The following is a 22,110-nucleotide window of genomic DNA, read 5'->3' as shown; positions in this document are numbered from 1 at the left end:
CGTAACTTACGAATTAACTTAGGCCTACGTAACGAACTTCTATATTTATAGATTTTTAATACGTATATTACGGGACTTGCCCCCTAGTCAATACCTTGCTCTTTAAGCTAAAGTTCGAATTTTGTTCCAATTCTTTAAAAATAAACCCTTAATCACAAAGGCCGTTAACTAGAATAAATAGCTCTTATGAAAGTACTAAAAAATCTTTGGCTTAAAGAGAGAGGTATTGACTATAGGGTGAACCCAATCATATATACGTAATATTTTCTGGTCGTTTTAATTTTTGAAGTTGCTTCTTACTTTCAGTTGAAAAACTTTTTTTTTATTTAATTTCTGATCTTTTTCTTTAATAATGATGGGAAATCCGGCGACCCCTTCATAACAATGTCCCTTCCCCAATGAAAAACTCCTTCATGGAAAGATCCTCCCATATAACTTCCAACCCATCCACCCCCCCCCTCCACCTACCAGAAAAAATCCCCCCTGATAGCGTCTGTATACTTCCCAATAACCAATACTATATGTTAACATTGGGTAAAGTTCATAACTTTCAGCCTTCCCCCCGGGGACTTTGGCTGATTAAGTCATCCTAAAAGACATATTTATCATATTTTAGACCATGCTGAACCAAAAGGCCGTCTCAAAATTTTGATCGGATGACTTTGAGAAAAAATGAGCGTGGGAGGGGGCCTAGTTGACCTCCATTTTTTTTGTCATTTAAGAAGGGCACCAGAACTTTTAATTTCCGTTCGAATGAACCCTCCTACGATATTCTAGGACTACTGAGTCAATACGATCACCTTTGGGGAAAAAAAACAACAAATAAACACGCATCCGTGATCTTTCTTCTGGCAAAAACTGCAAAATTCCACATTTTTGTAGATAGGTGCTTGAAACCTCTACAGTAGGGTTCTCTTATTTGCTGAATATGATGGTGTGATTTTCATTAAGGTTCTATAATTTTTAGGGGGTCTTTCCTCCATTTTTCTAAAATCAGCCAAATTTTCTCAGGAGCGTAACTTTTGATTAGTAACAATAAACTTGATGAAACTTATATATTTGAAATCAGCATTAAAATCTGATTCTTTTGATGTATCTATTGGTATCAAAATACCATATTTTTTTAGAGTTTCGGTTACCATTGAGCCGAGTCGCTCCTTACTTACAGTTCGTTACCACGAACTGTTTGATAGAACTAACGGTTCTTAACATTTGTATTGTTACGCATCGCTTATAAGGATTTCGACCGAAAGATGAATTCGTGGGGAGGAGGGTGTCCATAACCTGAAAAAGCGTTTTGTCAATTATTTTTATACTTTTTATTAGAGTTCCATCGGATAACTTGGTGGTCTTTCTTTATCAGAAAGTATATATATATATATATATATATATATATATATATATATATATATATATATATATATATATATATATATTATATATATATATGGCGGTTGAGGGAGAGGAAGCTCTATTCCCCTCATTGCCGAGAAGATAGTCTTCGAAGAGCGAATAAACTAAATGAGATCTTTTTCTTTGGGCGTTGAGTTCTGCAAAATATAAACTTTACGTACAAAGTGAGATTTTAGAAGGTGGCGGGCCTCCACCTATTTGGTATAAAAACAAATAGCAAATAAAATAAGAAAAGTCTTTCATACGGAAATAAGAAGCAACATTCAAACTTAAAACGAATATAAATTGTTCCGTATATAAGAGTCCCTTCCTCAGCCCCCAGCTCCTGACGCTTAATTTTGGCTTTTTCCCCAATGCCTTAAGAACCAGTGCTCAAATGCAATGGTAATTGGAATGGAATAAAAGCTATTTTTCACAATGCCTCAAGAAAGTATTTGCTTTAAAAAAAAACAATTTTCAGCTCAAATGTTTTGAAAGGAAATCGCCAAATAAGAATTGAAATTATCCTTTAACTGCGCTTTTTATACTCGCAAACGCTTTCTGTAAGTGCGATAGTTCCCCGCTTTTGCCTTTAAGTAGCCTGACATTCGAAATTTCCACAATGTATGGTAACTAGCAGTCATTCATCTTAATTAACGTAATATGAAACGATATGCTCTATAATCCTTACACATGGTAACGCAACAGCCAAGTTAATAGTGACTATTAATTACAGGACTTGGCAAGCTCAAATTACAGAGAATTTAAGTCATTTTACTGTTTTAACCAGAAGTAAAAATTCTTTTAATTAGAGCTTTAGGTTCTCCCTTCAAAAATATATATTAAAGACTAACTTTTAATTATAAATAATGTAGCAATTTTTTTCCATTTATACTTTATAATTTAAAATATTTTCAAGGAAGAAGTTTTTTCTCAATTCTTCATAAAATTTTTTAGATGTTTATAAAAATTTGATTGAAAATACTCAAATTAAAATATTTAAGAGAAATATGTTATTTCGAAATTTTTTACATCGAATATTGTTGTAAGCACAGGTGAGCACCGTTCAATTCTTCTCATTTTTCTCAAGTTCATCTTCAATTTTGGGGTTTTTAAGTCAGGCTCGTAAAGTAATTCGAAAAAAGAATTAAAAAACATTTATGAAACATTTACAAAAGAGCTAGAAGAGAAACTGATTCTTAAAAATACAAAGTTTAGGTAACATCTTTCTGAATTGAATCGCCTTACTAAATAGCTTTTTATGAAGCATCAATAGCCTATATTTCGTTCAGATTTTGTTTCTTTAGTTATCAGAGATTTTATTTTAAGTTTTATTTTGAGCCTGAGTGATAACATCAGGGCCAATGCTGTTTGCTCAATAATGCCTGACAATGTCTTTGTCTAATGGGACTCTAATGCTGTTAGTTCAAAAATAGTCTTACTAGATTGGTCTTCCAAAAATAATAAAACTGGGGAAACTTGATATGCTAACCTACAGGAGATTGGCCTTTATTTAACCTTTTCACATAATTCAATGAAAAAAAAATTAAATTGATCTTAAAGATTAACCACGAAACTTAAAAGGATGAAAAACTTTCATCCAAACTTTCATCCCCGATGGGGGGAGGGTGCCCCTGTCAGCCTCCCATTCCAATCTTTACGTCATCTAACTTTTTTTTTAATCAAATTCTCCGATAACGAAATGCCTTATTTATATGTACCTTCATTATACAATACAAATTTAGTTCAAATACTTTGAAGCTTGATTGGAATCTTTCTTTTAAGAGACAAAGTAAATAGCTGGTATCGGCTATCAGCAACAATATTTAATAGTTATTTCGAATATATTCCTTCACATGAAAGGGGATTTAGAGGTAAATTGCATCCCACTATACTTGATATAAAGTTTGTGGATACATTTCTGGGCGAAGAAGAAGGTTTAGAGTCAGGGGCTAATCTCCAGCCTTTTTATTGGTTGGGGGAGAGGGGTTTATATCGGGATAGTCAAGGGGCATGGGATGTATAATAATTTTTATTCCATATTATGGGGGAGCAACTTCCCCCCCCCCTTGCCCCCCAAACGGCGCTGCTGTCTAGAGTAAGAAGGAAAACCATTCATCAGATGAAAGTGTTCCTAACTTTCTTTACGCTAAAGTTTTTTTTAGCACTTTCAAAAGAGCTATCTATTCTAATTAAACGGTCTTTGTGATTCAGGGATTTGTGATTCGAACAAAATTCAAACTTTTGCGTAAAGAGCGAGGTATTGACCCTAGGCGGCAACCCCCCTCATATACGTAATAATTTCTGTTAGTTTTAAGTTTTTATGTTGCTCCTTACTTTCAGTTGAAAAAACTTGTTTTTTTTTTTATTTAATCATAGGCAGCGCGCTAGCACCACCTAAGTAAAGAACGATGTGGGCACAATGTGTTTTTTTTGTGTTTTTTTTCTTCGGCCGGGCACTTCGTATCGAAGAAGTTGTCGTAGAAACTTCAAAAAGGGCTCATTCGATTGGAAATTGGAGTGGTTAGTGCCCTTTTTAATAGTCGAAAGTGATTGGAGGGAAACTAGCCCCCCCACGCCCATTATTCCCCCACACACCTCCAATCAAAATTTTGATATAACCATTTTGTTCAGCGTAGTTGATTTCCAGATAGAAAATATGTTTTTGAGGAGGACACTCCCCCATAACCCTTGGTGGAAGGGTTTTAAGTCATGCCCTGAGGGCATATAAGAACGATGTTGGCACAATATACTATGTATTATTTTTTTTTTCCTTTAGAGCAGGGCACTTCTTATGGAAGGGGTCGTCGTCTAAACTTCAAAAGGGGCTCATTCAATTTGAAATTGAGAGTTCTAGCGCCCTTTTCAATAGTCGAAAGTGATTGGAGGGCAACTAGCCCCACACCCATCATTCCCCCAAACACATCCAATCAAAATTTCGAGATATCCATTTTGTTAAGCGTAGTGTATTTCCAGATAAAAAATATGTTTTTGAGGAGGACACTCCCCCAAAACCCTCAGGGCAAGGTTTTTAAGTTATACCCTGGGGGTATATAAGGTTTTTATAGAAGGCGTTGTCGTAGAAACTCCAGAACAGGCTTATTCGATTGTAAATTCGAAGGGGTAGTACCCTTTTTAATAGTCGACAGTGATTGGAGTTCAACTAGCCCTCCCCCCACGCCCATCATTCCCCCAAATCTATCCAATCTAAATTTTAAAAGTTCCATTCTTTTAAGGATAGATGCTTATCAAATGGTGAATAGGTTTTTTGAGAAGGACACTCCTCCACAATCTTACAGGAAATGGTTTTAAGTTATGTCATGGAGGCATACGAAGTTTGTACTGAATGTGTAGTTGCAAAAACTTCAAAACATGCTCGTTCGACTGGAAATTCAAAGGACTAGTACCCTTTTTAGTAGTCAAAAGTGATTGGAGGGCAACTAGGCCCCCCCCCACGCCCCTCATTTCCCCAAACACATCCAATCAAAATTTTGAGATAGCCATTTTGTTCTGTCTAGTTGATTTCCAGATATAAAATATGTTTTTGAGGAGGTCACTCCCCCACCACCCTCTGGACAAGGGTTTTAAGTTATGCCCTGAGGGCATATAAGGTTTTTAAAGAAGGTGTCGTCGTAGAAACTTCAAAAAAAGCTCATTCGATTGGAAATTCAAAAGGATAGTGCCCTTTTTAATAGCCGAAAGCGATTGGAGGGCAACTAGGTCCCCCCCCACGCCCGTCATTCCCCCAAACACATCCAATGAAATTTCAGGATAGCCATTTTGTTCAGCGTAGCTCATTTCCAGATAGAAAATATATTTTTGAAGAGGCCACTCCCCCACAACCGACGTAGAAAATTCAAAATGAGCTATTTGTTTGGAAATTGAAAATACCCTTTTTAATAGTCGAATGTGAGTGGAGAATACTTGACCCCCCTCCTACGTCCACCATTTCCCCAAACACATTCAATCAAGGTTTAGAGATAGCCATTTTGTTCAACGTAATAAAAAGGTCTGGAAATTATGTATTTAAAGATGACAAACCCCCCAGAGCCCCCAGGGCAAAGGTTGTAATTTATGCCTCGGGGGCATATAAGGTTTTTATAGTTAGAGTTATCATGAAAACTTCAAAAGAGGCTCATTAAATTGGGAATTGAGAGGGCTAGTGCCCCTTTTAATCGTTGAAAGTGATTGGAGGGTAACTAACCACCCTCTCACGCGCACCATTCCCCTAAACCCATCCAATGAAAATTTTCAGATAACCATTGTGTTCAACGTAGTAGAAAGTTTTGGAAATTCGGTCATTGAGGGTGAAAACCCCCCCGCCCTCAGGGCAAGGGTTGTAAGTTATGCCCTGAGGGCATATAAGGTTTTTTATTGAAAGTGTTGTCGTAGAACCTTCAAAAGGGCTCATTTGATTGGAAATTGAAATGGCTAGTCCCTTTTATTAATAGTTGACAGTGATGGGAGAGCGACTACCGCCCTTCTCACGCCCACCATTTTCCCAAACACATCCAATTAAAACTTTGAGATAGCCATTTTGTTTAACGTAGTTGAAAGTTCTAGAAATTGTGTCTTATAGGATGACAACCACCCTCACAGCCCTTAGGGTAAGGGTTGTAATTTATGCCCTGGGGGCATATAATGTGTTTATGGAAAGCGTTGTCGTAGAAACTCAAAAAAGGTTTCATTCGATTGGAAATCGAAAGGCCTAGTGCCCTTTTTGATAGTTGAAAGTGATTGGAAGGCTTGAAATTTTTATAGTAAAGATCGATGTGGGTATAATGTACGATTTTTTGTTCTTGTTGTTGTTTAGACCAGGGTACTTCATATCGAAGGAGTTGTCGTAGGAACTTCGAAAAGGGCTCATTTGATTGAAAATAGAAAGGGCTGATCCCCTTTTTAATAGTTGAAAGTGATTGGAGTGCAACTAATCCCCCTCCAACGCCCTTCCTCCCATTTGCCTTTATGTTTAAAAACTAGATGTTGCCTTAAGATTAAATCAAAATGCACTGTATTAATGCTAATTCCCAATAAAGCATCTCAGCAGTATCCCAAGAACGACTGAGGCTATTATGTTCAAAATGTCGGGGCTACTTCTGCTCTTAAAATTTAACCAAGTCAAAATAGCGTAAGTGTATCCTAAGCTATCAAAGAAAGTAAGCAGATTTTTTTGCGAATGGTATCAAGTTTTCCATATCAGGTCAACTAGAGGAGGTATGAAACGAAATTAAACACTACTATTTGTGTCCAGATTTTTCAAAGGGTGTATTTTGTTAAAAATTGCTAAAAAAAAATTCTCCAGCATACAAATAGCTAACCAAACTATAAATTCTTAAAAAAGATAAAGATTTAAAGTATTATTTTCTTCTTCCCTGAAAAGACTATGTCAATATAAAACGAACAGAAATTAATTAAAAAAACTCTTTCCACAAAATAAGTTTTTCAAAGAAAAGTAAAGAACTCCATTAAACAAAAAATGAGCAAAAATAAAATAATCTGCGAAGCGTGAAACTACCGCAAATCAGCATCGATAAATAAATGAAACCCAAAACAAGCAGAAATTACAATAAATAACCGAGTCAAACTCAAAACGAGCAGAAATTAACATAAGTTAATCAAAAACACCTATCAAAACACCTATGCCTTCCCAAGGCCAGAACATAATTTGCACTTTACTGAAAAAGATACAAATGAATTTGCATTGTCAGTTTAATATACACATACTTATATTTAGTAATCAGAATGTTAATTTTATTTGATTTATTAAAGTTATAAAAGTAAAAACAATTTCTATTGTTTTTTTTCTATTGTTACAGTAAAAACAATTTATATTGTTAAAAAGAAATTTCTATTGTTACTAGCGAACATGTTAAACCCGATGAATCATATTGTATCTATCTTGCAGCTGTGGGGGAAGAGTGTCCTTTTTTTTAATTATGGAAATTTTGCTGTGTTGATAGCTTCTGAAAGGTAAGGTCAAACCCAATATTTTTATATATATATATATATATATATATATATATATATATATATATATATATATATATATATATATATATATATATATATATATATATATATATATATATATATATATATTCTTTTATACTTATACTTATACTTATACTTTTTTTTATCTATTCATATCTTATATATATATATATATATTCTTATATATATATATATATATATATATATATATATATATATATATATATATATATATATATATATATATATGTATATATATATGTATATGTATATATATATATATATATATATATATATATATATATATATATATATATATATATATATATATATATTTGGTGGATCAGCATAAGTGTATATACCTTTCCTCTACAATGTTTCCCAGATTCTAGTTTCTAGAGTTTTAGTTCGTATTGAGAAAGTCGGCTCAAAGACGATTGTTTTTGTACTTTTTCGACAGTTCATCATGTAAAAGTCTAGTTTTTCAATAACTGAAAACGCGACTTTTTTTCAAACAGTTCGTGGTAAAGCACTGTAAGTAAGGAGGGACTCGACTCGAAGAAGCGATCTTAATGAAAATCACACCATCAGATTCAACGTATCAGAGAACCCTACTATAAAGGTTTCAAGCTCCTATCTGCTAAAATGTGGAATTTCGTATTTTTTGGCAGAAGAAAGATCACGGATGCATGTTTATTTGTTTGTTTGTTGTTTTTTTTTTCCCAGGGGTAATCGTATCGACCCAGTGGTTCTAGGATATCGGGAGAGGTATAAAACAAACGGAAATTAAAATTAAAAGGAATCGTCCGCTCAAAATTGTGAGATAGCCATTTTCTCCATCACCGTTGAAGGGCCCAATAACTATGCCTTTGGTTATAAAACGACCCCTCCCCCCATCCCCAGGGGAAAGGTCTTCAAGTTATAAAATTTGTCCATTGTTTACGCATAGCATTTGTTCTTGGGATGTATGCATACATTTTTGGGTGGGAGGGACACATTTTCTGCTGGAAGTTTTTAATCAGGGCAATTTCCATGGGGAGGGAAGTTTCCAGGGATTGCCGTGGGAAATTATACACTGGGGGAATTTGCCAGAATTCTTTTACAAAATTCTTTTTATATGTCTTGCTTTTTCTTTTCCGTCTCAATTTTACGCGCGGAGTGGTTAAGAGTAATCCTCTAAGGTAAATTTTCACCGAGATTGAATTGTCTAGAGGATATTTCCGTGGGTACGAGGTTTCTCCGTGGAGTTGGGGCCAGATATCCTGGCATTATTTAAGAAACGATCAGAAATTAAATAAAAAAGTTTTTCAACTGAAAATAAGGAGCAACATTAGAACTTAAAACGAACAGAAATTATTAAGTATATGAACGGGGTTGCCCCCTCTTCCCCACCTTGCTCTTTACGCTAAAGTTTCTTGGTACTTAAAAAAAACGTCTTATTGTTCTAATTAAACAACCCTTATGTTTCAGTAGTCGTTTTCAAAGAATTGGGGCAAAATTCAAACTTTAGCGTAAAGAGCGAGGTGTCGAGAGAGAGGGCAACCTCCTTCATATACGTAATAATTTCTGTTCGTTTTAAGTTTTAACGTTGCTCCTTACTTTCAGGTGATTTTTTTTTAATAATATTAAAACTTAAGAAGAAGCCTAAGTCTTGTAAGGACTAGAAAACGTTCAATTATATAATTAAAGGATATGTAAATAAAATACAAAACACTAGAAACCACTCCAGAAAAATAATGCATTAGAAAAGCAAAATCACTACTGTTATTGACACATCGCTAGGACCAGTAATTTTAGATAAATTGTACTAATTGTAAAAGAAGACAAAAAATAATCTTTGCGAGGGGCCACCCTATTTCTAAGGTTATGTACGCTTGGTGGCGCGGGCCACTTTTATTGGACGTATGCCTTGTTGGGCACCAAGTTTGCCATGCCTGATGCAAAGCTGTGCTAAGTGATAGAAGTTGGCCATGTTTGGCGGAACAAGTGGGACTCAAAAATATGCCAAAGGCGGAAGAAAATGGGTAACCCCAAGCTTTCTTTGTTGATAACAGCACAGTGTACAATTTTATTGTGTGTATTTGTATCTGAAAATCTGTTTATGCTGCCTTGTATGTCTCATCTTGGCCAGGCTTAGAATACAATAGTTATCTTTAGTATTGGATAAAAAAAGGACAGCTTCAGCTCAAATTCAGTAAGATATTAACTTGGGTTATACTTGATAGCCTTATCCGCATGAATCTATACTAACACTGTTCTATACTAACAAAGTATAATCACCTACGGAACAAGTACTGACAAAGCCTATCCTCTCCACACAAAAAAAGTGACCCTTTGTATACCTATGCGAACCTGGCAACTAAATCAAGAACTAAAAACCGTAGTTACACAATTCATCCCGGTCACTCGTCGCCTGAATCACGCTCTAGCATAATTATTGGCCGGAGCAAAGTACTTTGGCTCGGAGCGATTAAGTAGTACAACGTTTTTCGTCTAGAGGCGCTGAGGTACGCGGGGTCACTTTTGGAGAGTTTTGTCAGTACTTGTTCCGTAGGTGATTATACTTTGGTTTTGAAGAAGGGGCCTAACAAATAATTATTTGCGGGGACTAGAAGCCAAACCTTGAAACCGGGTACGGTCAAATGTCATGAAAAATGATTTATTGTCATGACTGACAAACTAATTAAAGGTTGCTTCATTTTATGACATATCAAAAATAATTTTTACTGCTTTGACAAAAGTTCTAGTATTCTTTGTTCACACAATTCCAAATTTAATTTGAAGAATCATTTGAATTTTTAGGATCATATTTAAGACAAAGGCAAACATTCATTTTCTATTTATCTTCAGATATTCAAGTGCAAGAAGTAAACTCTAAATAAACGTAAAAAGTGAAGTAAAATTTGGTTTATCTGATAAGATTTGGCTTTTGATAAATATAAGGTAATTTAAGCCCTTTGTCAATGTGAATCTATCATTGTCTCCTTTGAACTTTCACCTTCGTTAGGCTTTTACAGCTAAATCTTAACCCTAGTTCATTATTAGAGTATACTATGTTATGTACAAATTCTCTAAACTATATAGCTATTCTGTATTTTGCTAGATTTATCTTTTCAAACATTACGTGGTAACGAACTATAAGTAAAGAGTGACTCGGCCCAATTTCAATTAAAACTCTAAAAAGTGAAACTTTAAAAAACAGAATTCGGATAGCAATAGATACATCAAAAGAATTGACTTTTTACGCTGATTCCAATTACATAAAATCATTAGGTTTAATGTTACCCATCAAATGCTACGACCCTGAGGAAATTTGCCTAATTTTAAAAAAATAAGGAAACGCCCTCAAAAAGTCTAATGATTTGAATGAGAATCACGCCACTAGATTCAGCATATCAAAGAACCTAAGTGTAGAGGCTTGAAGCTCCTATCGACAAAAAATGTGGAATTTTATATATCAGTTAGTGTTACTTGGGCCCCTATTTTGGATTCCTATTTTCAAATGGAAACAAAGATTTGTGATATTGTGCTTCATCAAAGATCACAGATGGGTGTTCATTTTTTTTTTTTTTTTTTTTTTTTCCCAGGGATGAGCAAATCGAGCCGATGGCCCTAGAAGATCAGGAGATGGCTATAGTTTGAACTAAATTAAAAAGTTCTAGTGCGTTTTTTAAGTAACCAAAGCTATTGAAAGCGAACTAGCTCCCCTTCCACGCCCCTTTTTTCTCCAAAGGCATCTGATTAAAGTTTGAGATAGCTATTTGATTACGCATAGTCGAAAGTTCCAACAACTGAGCCTTTGGGGATGACATAACTCTCGTAGTCTGTGGGAAAAGGGTGGTATGTTGCTCAGTTTGCCTACTGTTCACATATAGTATTTGTTATTTAGAAATATACACAATTTTTGGAGGGGAATTTCCTGTGGGAGAGATTTTCCTTGAGGAAAATTTTCTTTGAGAAGGATAGTTTCTGAAAGAATTTTTGAAGAGTAATTTTACACGGGAGTGGGAGGAAATAGGATTTCCTAGCATGATTATGAAAACGGTTGAAATTTTTTTTTTCAACTGAACGCTAGGAGCAACCTTGAAGCTTAACAGGAACAGAAATCATTCCGTATATGACGGGTCTACCCCTCCTCGACCCTCGCTCTTTACGCTAAGTTGGATTTTTCGTCGCATTTCTTTAACAGAGATTTCTTAAAGACAAGGGTCGTTTAATTTGAATGAGGAGTACTTTTAAAGAACTTTAATGCCCTAGTGTAAAGAGCAAGTAATTGAGGAGGAGTCAAACCCCCTCATATTCAGAATAATTCCTGTCCGTTTTCAGTTTAATGTTTCGATACTTTTGGTGTAATTTTTGTTAAAACTTTGGCTGACTGAGGAAAATGGCTTAGAAATGTCATGAAATAACCAGCCCTGTTATATAGCTCGTGTTGCCCAGGCATATAAAAATCGAAATTGGACACAGTGACAACTATGGGATTACTAAGTATGAGTGACCCTTTTCGGGCTATTATGTGCCATTCGAGTTTGTCATGGAACAAAAAGTTCGGAAATCCCTTGTCGGAAAATTTCGTTTTCAACAATGGATTTACATAACTTTTTGTTTTTATAATATCATCCCAACTTGATCTGAGACACCGAGTCTCTCTCTTACCGCCTCAAGGTCTACATACGGTTTTTTGTTGTTGTTTTTTTCAATAAAACGTATCTAAAACGCCTTTTTTTAAATTTGACGATAATAAACCTTAATTATATTTTTTTTATAAATTTAACTAGTCTGTAAAATAATCTAAGTATTAGCTCACATCATCACATCAAAGGAGTTTTATGTCAGTTGTGCTTTCTAATAACTTGTCAAAGGTCGTTTCTGGTCAACCAATCAGATCATTTGAACTTTCGACTCTTGTAATCTTTTTGTGAAATTGAAACGTCTTTCTAACAGGTATCTCCTAATAATTATGCTTACGTAAAATCCATTATTGTAACCATGAGAAACGACCTTGAAGATAGAACAATTACTATTACTTGAAAATATAGGCTCGAGTTTTCATTTCCTCTTTTTTACATTTTAATTTCATTGGGCTTCAAATATATTTTTCTCAGCTTGAATCTACATTAAATCTGCTATCTATTGTAATCTGCTTTCGACTTTTTAAAATTCAACTTTTTAACTTTTTATATTTCCTACTTTTTCGTTACCAAATTTTGCCTCTTAATTTTTTTTTTACAAATTTTGCTTTCAAAATACTGCTTAAATGGGCTACTTGGCATAAAAAATAATTTGGTAAGGCCCGAAAATTTGTTGTTTTTTTTAAATTAAAACTTGTAAGTAGGATTCGTGCTTTCAAACAGTTCGTGGTATCGAACTGTAAGTAAGGAGTGGCGCGGCTCAATAGTAACCGAAACTCTAAAAAGGAATTTTGATACCAATACATACATCAAAAGAATTAGATTGTTATGCTGATTTTAAACATATAAGTTTCATCAAGTGTAGTCTTACTACTCAAAAGTTACGCGCCTGAGAAAATTGGCCTTGTTTTTGAGAAAAGGAGGAAACACACCCTAAAAGTCATACAACCTTATTGAAAATCATACCTTCAGATTCACCGTATCAGAGAACCCTACTGTAGAGGTTTCAAGCTCCTGTCTTAAAAAATGAGGAATTTGTTGTTGTTTTTTTCAGAAGAAAGATCATGGATGCCTGTTTATTTGGTTTTTTGCTTGTTTTTCCCCCAGGGGTGATCGTATCGACCCAGTGGTCCTAGAATATCACGGGAGGGATCATTAAAACGGGAATTTAAAAAATCCGATTCTTTTGATGTATCTATTGGTATCAAAATTCCATTTTGTAGAGTTTCGGTTACTATTGAGCCGGGTCGCTCCTTACTTACAGTTCGTTACCGCGAACTCTTTGATTTAGGATAACCAATGATTTTATATTACTAATGAGTAGAAATTAAGTATAAAAGAAATAACTTAGTTTCGAGTGAAAATAAAGAGTAGCATTAAGCCTTGCAGTAAAATTTTCTTTGAGCAATAGAAACATTTTCGAGGATTTGTTTAAGTTTTATGAGCCTTGTTGCACTAGATTATTGAAGCCTAGTAAACAACAACTTCAAGCAAAAACAACAACTTCAAAGCTAGACAACAATCACAGCATAAATATTATACAGTAGCTTATGGAAAATTTCGGTCAGAAATGGGACACATCCCTAATCACAGAGGGAGCAAAGTTTCCCTTTGCGTAAATCGTAATAGCTTAAGTCGTCACTTGGCACTTTCTCATTGCGCACGCGTGAAGGTGGAGTCATAAAATAATGTGAAAGAATGATCTGTCCTAAAATTCTTTAATGAAGAAGATAGGAACTTTCCATACTGTATAATATTTATGCTGTAACATGGGCGTAGGCAGCATATTGTCTAGGGGGAGGCAGTCGATAGTGTGATGGATGGCCTTTTATCTACTGCTTTTCCAACCATCTGCTTTTTCAGCAATATCTAATGTAAATTTGATGGTGTTGGGGGGGGGCAGCTGCCCCCCCCCCTCCCTACGCTCATGTGCTGTAATAATAATCTAACTTTTGTGTTGCAATAGAACATGGAACATGTTTTAAAAATTTCTTTAGGAAAATTAGGTTTTCTGAAAAATTCCGGAAGCAAAACTTGTGCTTCATTATCATTGGCGGCTCTTTAATCAGGGATTTTTCAGTATTTTTTTCTCTATTTAACTCACAAGGCTGCTTTTCATATATCTATTTTTAAATGATTCCAGCTAATAAATCCTTAAAAGTAATTCATAAATTTAAAGTAAATAAACTTTCATGTTAAATTCGTTTAAAGTTTTACGAGCCCTGTAACCACCCCATCCTCCAAGCCAAAATTGAATCTATGAGTGATGTCCTTTACTATTCGCTGAACAAAACATTACAAATCTGACAATCAAGTAAATGAATTTCCTGTTGGCGTCACGAAAATCAAGAGAAGCATCAAAACAGGTGTTGAAATGATGAATATAGTCTAAATTACTAATTTTTTTGCTAGTACTGTCTGTTCCGTGACTGAGCATTTTTCGTTTTATTAAAATAAATTAATGGCAAGATTATTAGCCACTCAATTATACAAACTTTTAATATAAAAGCCATTTTAAAAACAGGGAAGACCGAGTAGAAAAGAAACTTTCAGTTAAAACTAGAAAACCATTTTAGAGTTTCTTTTTTGGAATATAATCTGCGTTTGGTTTACAATGGCCATGACCGTACTCTGTCAAAACCTGGTATCCAAGGCCGTATCCAGGGGGTTATGGGGTTTGACCCCCCCCCCCCTCCGAAAAAAAAATGTTTGTCCGACTCGTAAAAACCTAACTAAAAATATATGAATAAATTTTTTATGCGTTTTTTGGGGTTTGTTTGTGTATACCCCCTCGCTGAAAAAAATTCCTTTGTAAAACACCCCCCAACAAAATCCCGGATACCGCCTTGCTAGTATCTACACAAAAATTCAGTCTTAGAATAAGAATGCAATTCCTCTAATTTCTTTACGACAAGTTAAATGTCAAAGTCTGTATATTTCTTTATGCTATAGTGTTTGAGATTTGACATAGTATCTTACAAGGGTAAAAGGGTAAAAGACTTGATCGGTTTTCCCAGAGCAAAAAATACTATAACTTGCGAAATCTACTTTTCCACGTCCAGCATAATGTGAAGGGAAAAATACGGGGATAATGAAAAATTTTTTGACGAGATTCCTTATCTTCATCTATTTTTCCAAGTCAAAGATAGACAGAAAATCACCAATTTATAACTTGCTCAAAAATTTTTTTAAATGTAGAAACGAGGTTAATGTCTTATGAGTTCAATTCAAGATACAAATAATTGTGTCCCTCCAATTGAACAATGAAGCCATTGAAAGTGTAGGAAAGAAAGAGTAAAAAAGAAGATTTAAAACAAAAATTCATGATTGAGGAAATCTTTTTAATGCTTCTTTTTGGGGGAATTGCATAGACGAATGATTCACAACAGTGATGATAGAGAGGTTTAAGATAAATTTATAACATTATAAGCAAAGTGCATTTTACATCTCTGGTTCTATATAGTAGCACATGGGATATCAAATCCAAGAAGTAGTAAAACATTATGGGTATGTTCACGATCTCCAACTCAGACTTTTTGAGCTTTATTCCGACTGCGACTATCAAGGCTATTGCTATTTTTTCGTTCAGAGCTTTAATCGAGCCTTTAATATGTTTGAGTTTTTATAAACTGTAAATTATTTGACATATAATATTTAAATATAAAAATTTAATAAATATATATAAATACCTTTATTTACATGACTGTTAGTATGTGTATGTACGAACTAAAACTTTCAAGAATCATCCATTTGTTTCAAAAACTATAGCGTTGTGGCTTATTGTTTCATTTCATTCTGAGACTTGCATTCAACTGTAGCCTTTTTGTAAGCCTCTCTAAACTTGCTTATTTCCTCGTCTAATTAACTCATCCTTTTTACTTCAATGGGGAACTGAAGGTCACATAGCAGGAGAACAACTTCAGATAGAGTTATTACTCATGGTTCTTGAGCTTGGTGCTCAGGAACTTGGTGCTCACTTATAAATGAACTTGGTGCTCACTTATAATCTTCCTCAGCTACGTCGGAATATTTGCGCACCGCAACGTAATCATCGTATTCGACGAAATCAAAAGTTGTTTGTGGACAGATGCGGACAAACAATTAATAGCCTATTCGGAAGGAACACCAGCGAAAGTTTTCCCACTGAGCTCCGCCACTGTATTTGATGCAATTTTTACTCTTGGAGGAAGGGGGTGCATAAGCTCCTTAACTATACCTGAATCCACAGTTGGTTGTGGATGTTGATGTTCCAGTGTTGACTCTTCTTTATCATTATTTCTGGCTACTAATGTTTAAATTGATAAAATGAGACTATACGAATGCTTAGGAGTTTTGTCCCCAAGACCAGTCCTGCATTTACAGCCATATTCCTTATGTTTTAAAGTATTCCCATAACAGATGTCACAAATTAGGGCATGGAATCCTCCCTCTATATATCTATATAGTCTGCTAAAGTCAATAACTATGGTACAAGGCGCTTATATTTAACAAAATATTTTAGATGATCCCGCATCTTAATCTTGAGCATAAGTATCAATACATTTAAATAACACAGAAAATTTTATCCTATAAGATTCTTTTCAAGACGACGGTGGAAATGCAAGCTATTTAGTTTGAAAATCAACTTCTCCGAAGATACACATTATACAGCAGCCACTGATAACTTAGTACTATCCCTCCCCCCGCTCTTCCCTCTTAGTTGACACTTTCGTATATGCATATATTTCGGAGACTTTGATGCCAGTATTTAATTTGAGTAAGACTAACAAAAAATGAGTATAGGGTATACTTTTTAGTATGTCTTCCGTGCTGGTGAGCAAGGGCACCAATTCATAAGAATGTTGGGGAGGAGGGCAAATTTTATTTTTCGAATCTAGGGAAGAGCAATGTTCTTGCATTTTAGATATTTTTTTCCAGTGAATTTACCCAAAAAGGTATTTTTCAAAACCTAGGGAATGTGAAAAATCTAGCCCCCACCCCACAATGGCACCCCGTTTGCAGAATTGTGTGATGTCATCCTAAGGATCTTTTAGCAAATGAGAGCTTAGTTTACAGAGGAGCGTAAGTTGTTTTTTGGGGGGAGAGACCTGTCTTGGAGGAAAATTTATAGAATCAATTGACAAAATTAATCTCCATATTTAGGAGGCAGAAGGGTCCAGAGACACATCCCATCCACTGCAAGGTTGCATCAGGGTATTGTCTAGTTGCTTCTTCCACACCAATCGTCATTCCGCCGTCTCATCAAACGGTTCGTGACAGCGAACTGTAAGTAAAAAACGACGCGGCTCAATAGCAACCATAGCTCAAAAAAACATAATATAGATTATAATAAAAACATCAAAACAATCGAATGTGTATGCTATTTCCAAATAGCAAAATCAAAAGTTCTATTGTCCTTTTTAAGTGACCAGAAAGATGGGAGGACAACCATCCCCCTCCCATTCCCCTTTTTTCCCTATGGACATCCGATTAAAATTTTAAGATAGCCATTTGATTCATAATAGTTGGAAGGTCCAATAACTATGTCTTCGAGAGTGAATTGATACCCCATAGCCCTAGAAAAATGGCTGCATTTTTCCATTGTTCACATATAGTATTTTTTGTTTGGAAATTTCCAGAAAATGTCAATATGTTTATATTGAAATTTTCTGGATGGTTTTCTGCAGGGGGGGGGGTGTGGAATTGTCCGTGGGGAGGAGAGTCTCTGGAGGGAGGTGAATTTTCCAGGATAAATCATGCGCTTTAGGATATTTCCTGACATAATTTGAAAAGTGGTCGGAAATTAAATTAGAAAAAAACACGTTTTTCAATTGAAAATAAGGAGCAACGTCAAAACTTTAAGTATACCGAAACTAGTCCGTATATGAGGGGGATGCTGCTTCCTCAACCCTCGCTCTTTACGCTGAAGTTTGGTCTTTTGTAGCAATTCTTTGAAAAAACAACTGGTCAAATAAAAGACCAGGTGAATTTGATTGAAAAGTATTTTAGAGGATCTTTAAGACTTTAGCGCAAAGACCAAAGGTTGAAGAAAGGGCAGCTCCCATCATATCCGGAATGATTTCTATTCGTTTAAAGTCTTAATAATACTCCTTACTTTCAGTCAAAAAATTAATTTATTTATTTATTAGGAAAACAGACGAATTGCCAAATGTGTATACTCATTAAACTATGTATCTAGTCATAACATACATTTCAGAATAAAACACGCTAATATAATTCTTTTATTTACAGATGGCAAAATATGGCAAACCTGGCATTGGGCCAAAGGAGGCAGATAAAAATGTACGAGAGTTTACGGATGAACAGTTGAAAGCTGGTCAGTCAGTTATTTCGCTTCAATACGGAAGTAATAAAGGAGCAAACCAGAGTGGAGTTAATTTTGGCAATTCAAGACACATGTAAACACGTATGGGGACTACAACTGAATATTTTGATCATTCCAAAACTTTTCTTATTTGGGGGAGCAAAATTGGAAGGGGGGCATTTTTTTATGGTTACCCTAAAAATGTGAGCAGTTCGTCCTAATGTACTTAATTGTATATTCTTTGTTTTTTTTTGCTGAGGACATTTAATTTTTGGAAAAAATTCCTATGCACTGCCCAGTTTGTACTAAAATTTGAAATTCGTTGTTCAGATAGTTATTAATTGTTTTTCTATTTCTTTTGTGTCTAGTTTTAAAAATATACAATACTTAGGTGTATTACCAACCTGATTTATATTTATAGGCATAACTGAAACTTAAACGTATATTTATCTTCAACTAACCATTCTACTTTCTAAAATGTATGAAAAAAGACACTTCCAGTCTGTCAAGCTGAACTTCCAAGCCTAGACATGTATTTCTAGCCATGCTTGCTTAAGGAGGGAAATACTCCCACACATACATGTGAAAGCCACTCTTAAGTGCAGATGATAATTATATTGCAAGAAAGGCTTCCTGACTGGTAGAACTTTAAATCCTAGACACAGATTTCTTGATCCTCGAACTGGAACTGGATGCTTAGCTGCGGCTCGTTGTAGGCAAGCGCTGCATGTTACTTGAGAACGGAAACTGCCACGACATTGACGTTTTGACGGATATGTGTCTAGATCCGTGATTCCCAACGTGGGGCACACGCCCCACCGGTGGGGCATTGGAATAATCTGGTTGGACATGGTCAGGACGTACACCCTTCGACTGACAATACTTTAGAGCCTCAATTAAAAAAAAAACTTTTTTCATGTAAATGACGTCACGTCACATACATTTAAAGAGGAAAGCAGTTACATGATAGCGTTGCACTGACGTCATGCATTGTAAATGAGGCTGTTGCTTACAGAAAAAAAAATTCATTCGCATAAAATACACCTAGAAGGACAACTCGAATAAATGTACCAAGTTAATTACCTTTTAAACTTCCTTCAGGTGGATACGCGTGAAATTTTGGGCAAAAAAATGTATACGTTACGAGGGGGACATCAGGATTTTGAAAAACCTAGGTGGGACATGACCCAAAATCGGTTGGGAACCACTGGTCTAGATGTTCAAGTCAAACTAGACACAGTACTTTGATTTTCTACAACTTCTTCCTATTTGAAGTCATATGCATTTGTCGTCCACTAGATACAAACGTGTTTGAAGTACAAACGGAAAAGAAGTGTCAATAGTTGTGCAATATTTACATGTTATTATATGATAACATGAACAAAGCAAAGTTCATAATTTAATGTCATATGGTTTTGCCGAACCCTATTTGTTCTTGTTAATGCTGATTAAACAAGCTGTAAATATTTAGATACTATACAGTGATCTTCGTTCAATAAAACATATCGAATTTATTTGGGGAGGGAGGATTTGTCAGACCATAACTAGGATATTTTTGGCGTGTTCCAATTGATTGTCAAAAGCGTTGAAAGATTAAAGTCGGATTAACGTTACATGAATTAAGCACCTCTTGTAGAAAAATTGAAATCAAGACATATTATTCGTTTGAGCTAATTATTGGCCCCATCATGAAATCACTTTGGGGATATTTCCCAAGTAAATGCCTCCACCGACTTCCGTCCTCCGCTGTAATTCGTATGGCTCATAACCTTCCACGGAAACCTTTCCCTGTGACCTCCTTGCGATAAAGCCTAAAGGTACAGGCCCTTCTGACGAGGCTAGTATTTGGATACTTGAATATTTTGCCTTCTAGTACTTAATTGAGGAAATAGCTCCAGAGTGGTTGGAGCTATTCCGGTGCTGTAAGAGGGTTTGGGGTCTCTTCTCTGTCATAAGTAATTGACTGCTAACAGCGCTTCAGAGTAACCTCGAGGAGTGGTACCCCTCGAGGAAATTTTAGCCTAGTTAACGACACAGAGTTTGCAATGTCTTTGATTAAGGGGATACTTCTTCTGGGTTTGGTCTATTTTCGTGGGCTTAAAAACCTCTCCCGCTTAAAAGCCTAAAGGTACAGGCCCTTTTGACGAGGCTAGTATTTGGATACTTGAATGGACCTTGTTCAAAATATTCCATGGACTGAATCCAACAGCTCAATAGTAGGGCAAGGTGCTTTTAAAACTGTACAATTTACTAACTATAGGGGACTGTAAATGTCATTTGATAAACTGAAACAGTATTAGAAATAGCTCCACCAGCCACTAACCATACAGTAAAAATATATCACAAACCTCCTGCTTATACCACTCCTCGTAGTTATTACTTTTGCTAGATTCCATCTTGTTGGATTCAGTTCAATTCATATGGCATCGCTTTTAAAGTAAAATAATTCCAAAAAAGTGTTTAAGGTTACAAAACGTATAAGTTCATTGAAAATGTGGTTTAGAAGACAAATGAGAATGTCGCAGGTATGTCGCAAATTATGAGATAAGATAAATAGAACACGATGAGGAATTGTGTTATATTTGGTATGACGTAAAATAAGGTCAAAGCATTAGATATACATAAATTTTTAGGGGACACAAAGATAAAGCAGTATGTTAGACTTATAGGATAAAGAGTGAAAGTGAAGAATTAGTTAAGTGTTCAGGAAAGTGATAAAAATGTTTGTGCTACCAGAGAATGCAATAAAATAAAATGCTAGGTATGTTATTATCAGGGAATGAAAATAATGTTTGGGAATCTTTGATATTCGGAGAGTTTTTGGAAAATTAGAGTGTATTGTGAAATTGGGTATAAAGAGGCTATGTTCGTGTAGAAAATTTAGAGTTTCTTGGATTTTCTGTTTCTTCCCAAAGAATCAGCCCATTAGCAAATAAGCTTGCTATGGTCAGTATGATATTCAAACAAACAAATTAGTCAGTACATTACGTAGATTTTTCTCTTTCGTATAGCATGGTTTATCTGGATTTTAAAAATTAATTTATTCGTTAAATTAGCTATTGATAAAAGGGGTTAAGTTTAAGTATGGTCAAAATATGCAGGGTTGAAACATATAATCTACGGCTAGGAATACCAGAGGTAGCTATATTTCAGGGAGGAAACCCCGAATTTTAGAATTGTTGATTTTTTAGCCACAGAATTGGCATGATAATTCTTTGAAGGGCTTTCACGTTAGGAATACGTGGTGCTGAGACTGGTGAAGGGGTGAAAGATAGTCGACCGAGGAACCAGATCGCAGGTTATGAGAAACCTGGGGGGAGTGTAATTCAGTTTGGTGCTGTCACTGGTGAAGGGGTGGACACTGGTCGACCGAGGAACCAGCTCGCAGGTTATAATGAGAAACCTGGGGGAAGCGTAATTCAGCGTGGTCCTGGGATTGGTGAAGGGCCTGACGACGGTCGACCACTCACAGGTTACAAGGGGGAACCTGAGGGAAGTGTAGTTCGGGAAGTCCTGGATCAGAAAGGCATTAACTTGGCACGGCATGGGGTAGACGGAGGATAACCGAGCCCTAGAAACCCTGCAGGTGGCGTGCCAAGTGAGATTTTGATGACTTTGCAGGAATAGATATGCAAATTTAGCTGACAGTGAGTTTCTTTCTCTTCTTATAATATTTGATATTCCTTTTTTTTATTGGCTAGGAGGCGTTGGTAATAAAAAAGGGTACCATAAACATCTATAATTGTCATGCCAAGCGTCGTAGTAGAATCTGTAATAAAGTTATTGCATGAA

At 35.4% G+C, this 22,110-nt stretch overlaps 1 protein-coding gene across 2 annotated transcripts in view; it reads left to right on the top strand.

Annotated features, from left to right (window-relative positions):
• Chd64 (transgelin calponin-3) overlaps positions 1-18,714 on the top strand; it is a 55,657-nt gene extending 36,943 nt beyond the window's left edge. For both annotated transcript variants that reach the window (XM_089096278.1, XM_089096202.1), the window contains exon 4: positions 18,246-18,714. In XM_089096278.1, the coding sequence (XP_088952404.1) occupies positions 18,246-18,416 (171 nt within the window). In that variant the 3' untranslated portion in view covers positions 18,417-18,714. The remainder of the gene's footprint in view (positions 1-18,245) is intronic.
• The last annotated feature ends 3,396 nt before the right edge of the window (positions 18,715-22,110 follow it).

Source organism: Artemia sp. Qi Xiang Cuo, chromosome 1, assembly GCF_049724085.1.
Source record: "Artemia sp. Qi Xiang Cuo chromosome 1, ASM4972408v1, whole genome shotgun sequence".
Lineage (NCBI taxonomy): Eukaryota > Metazoa > Arthropoda > Branchiopoda > Anostraca > Artemiidae > Artemia > Artemia sp. Qi Xiang Cuo.
This window is presented reverse-complemented; position numbering and strand designations above follow the sequence as displayed.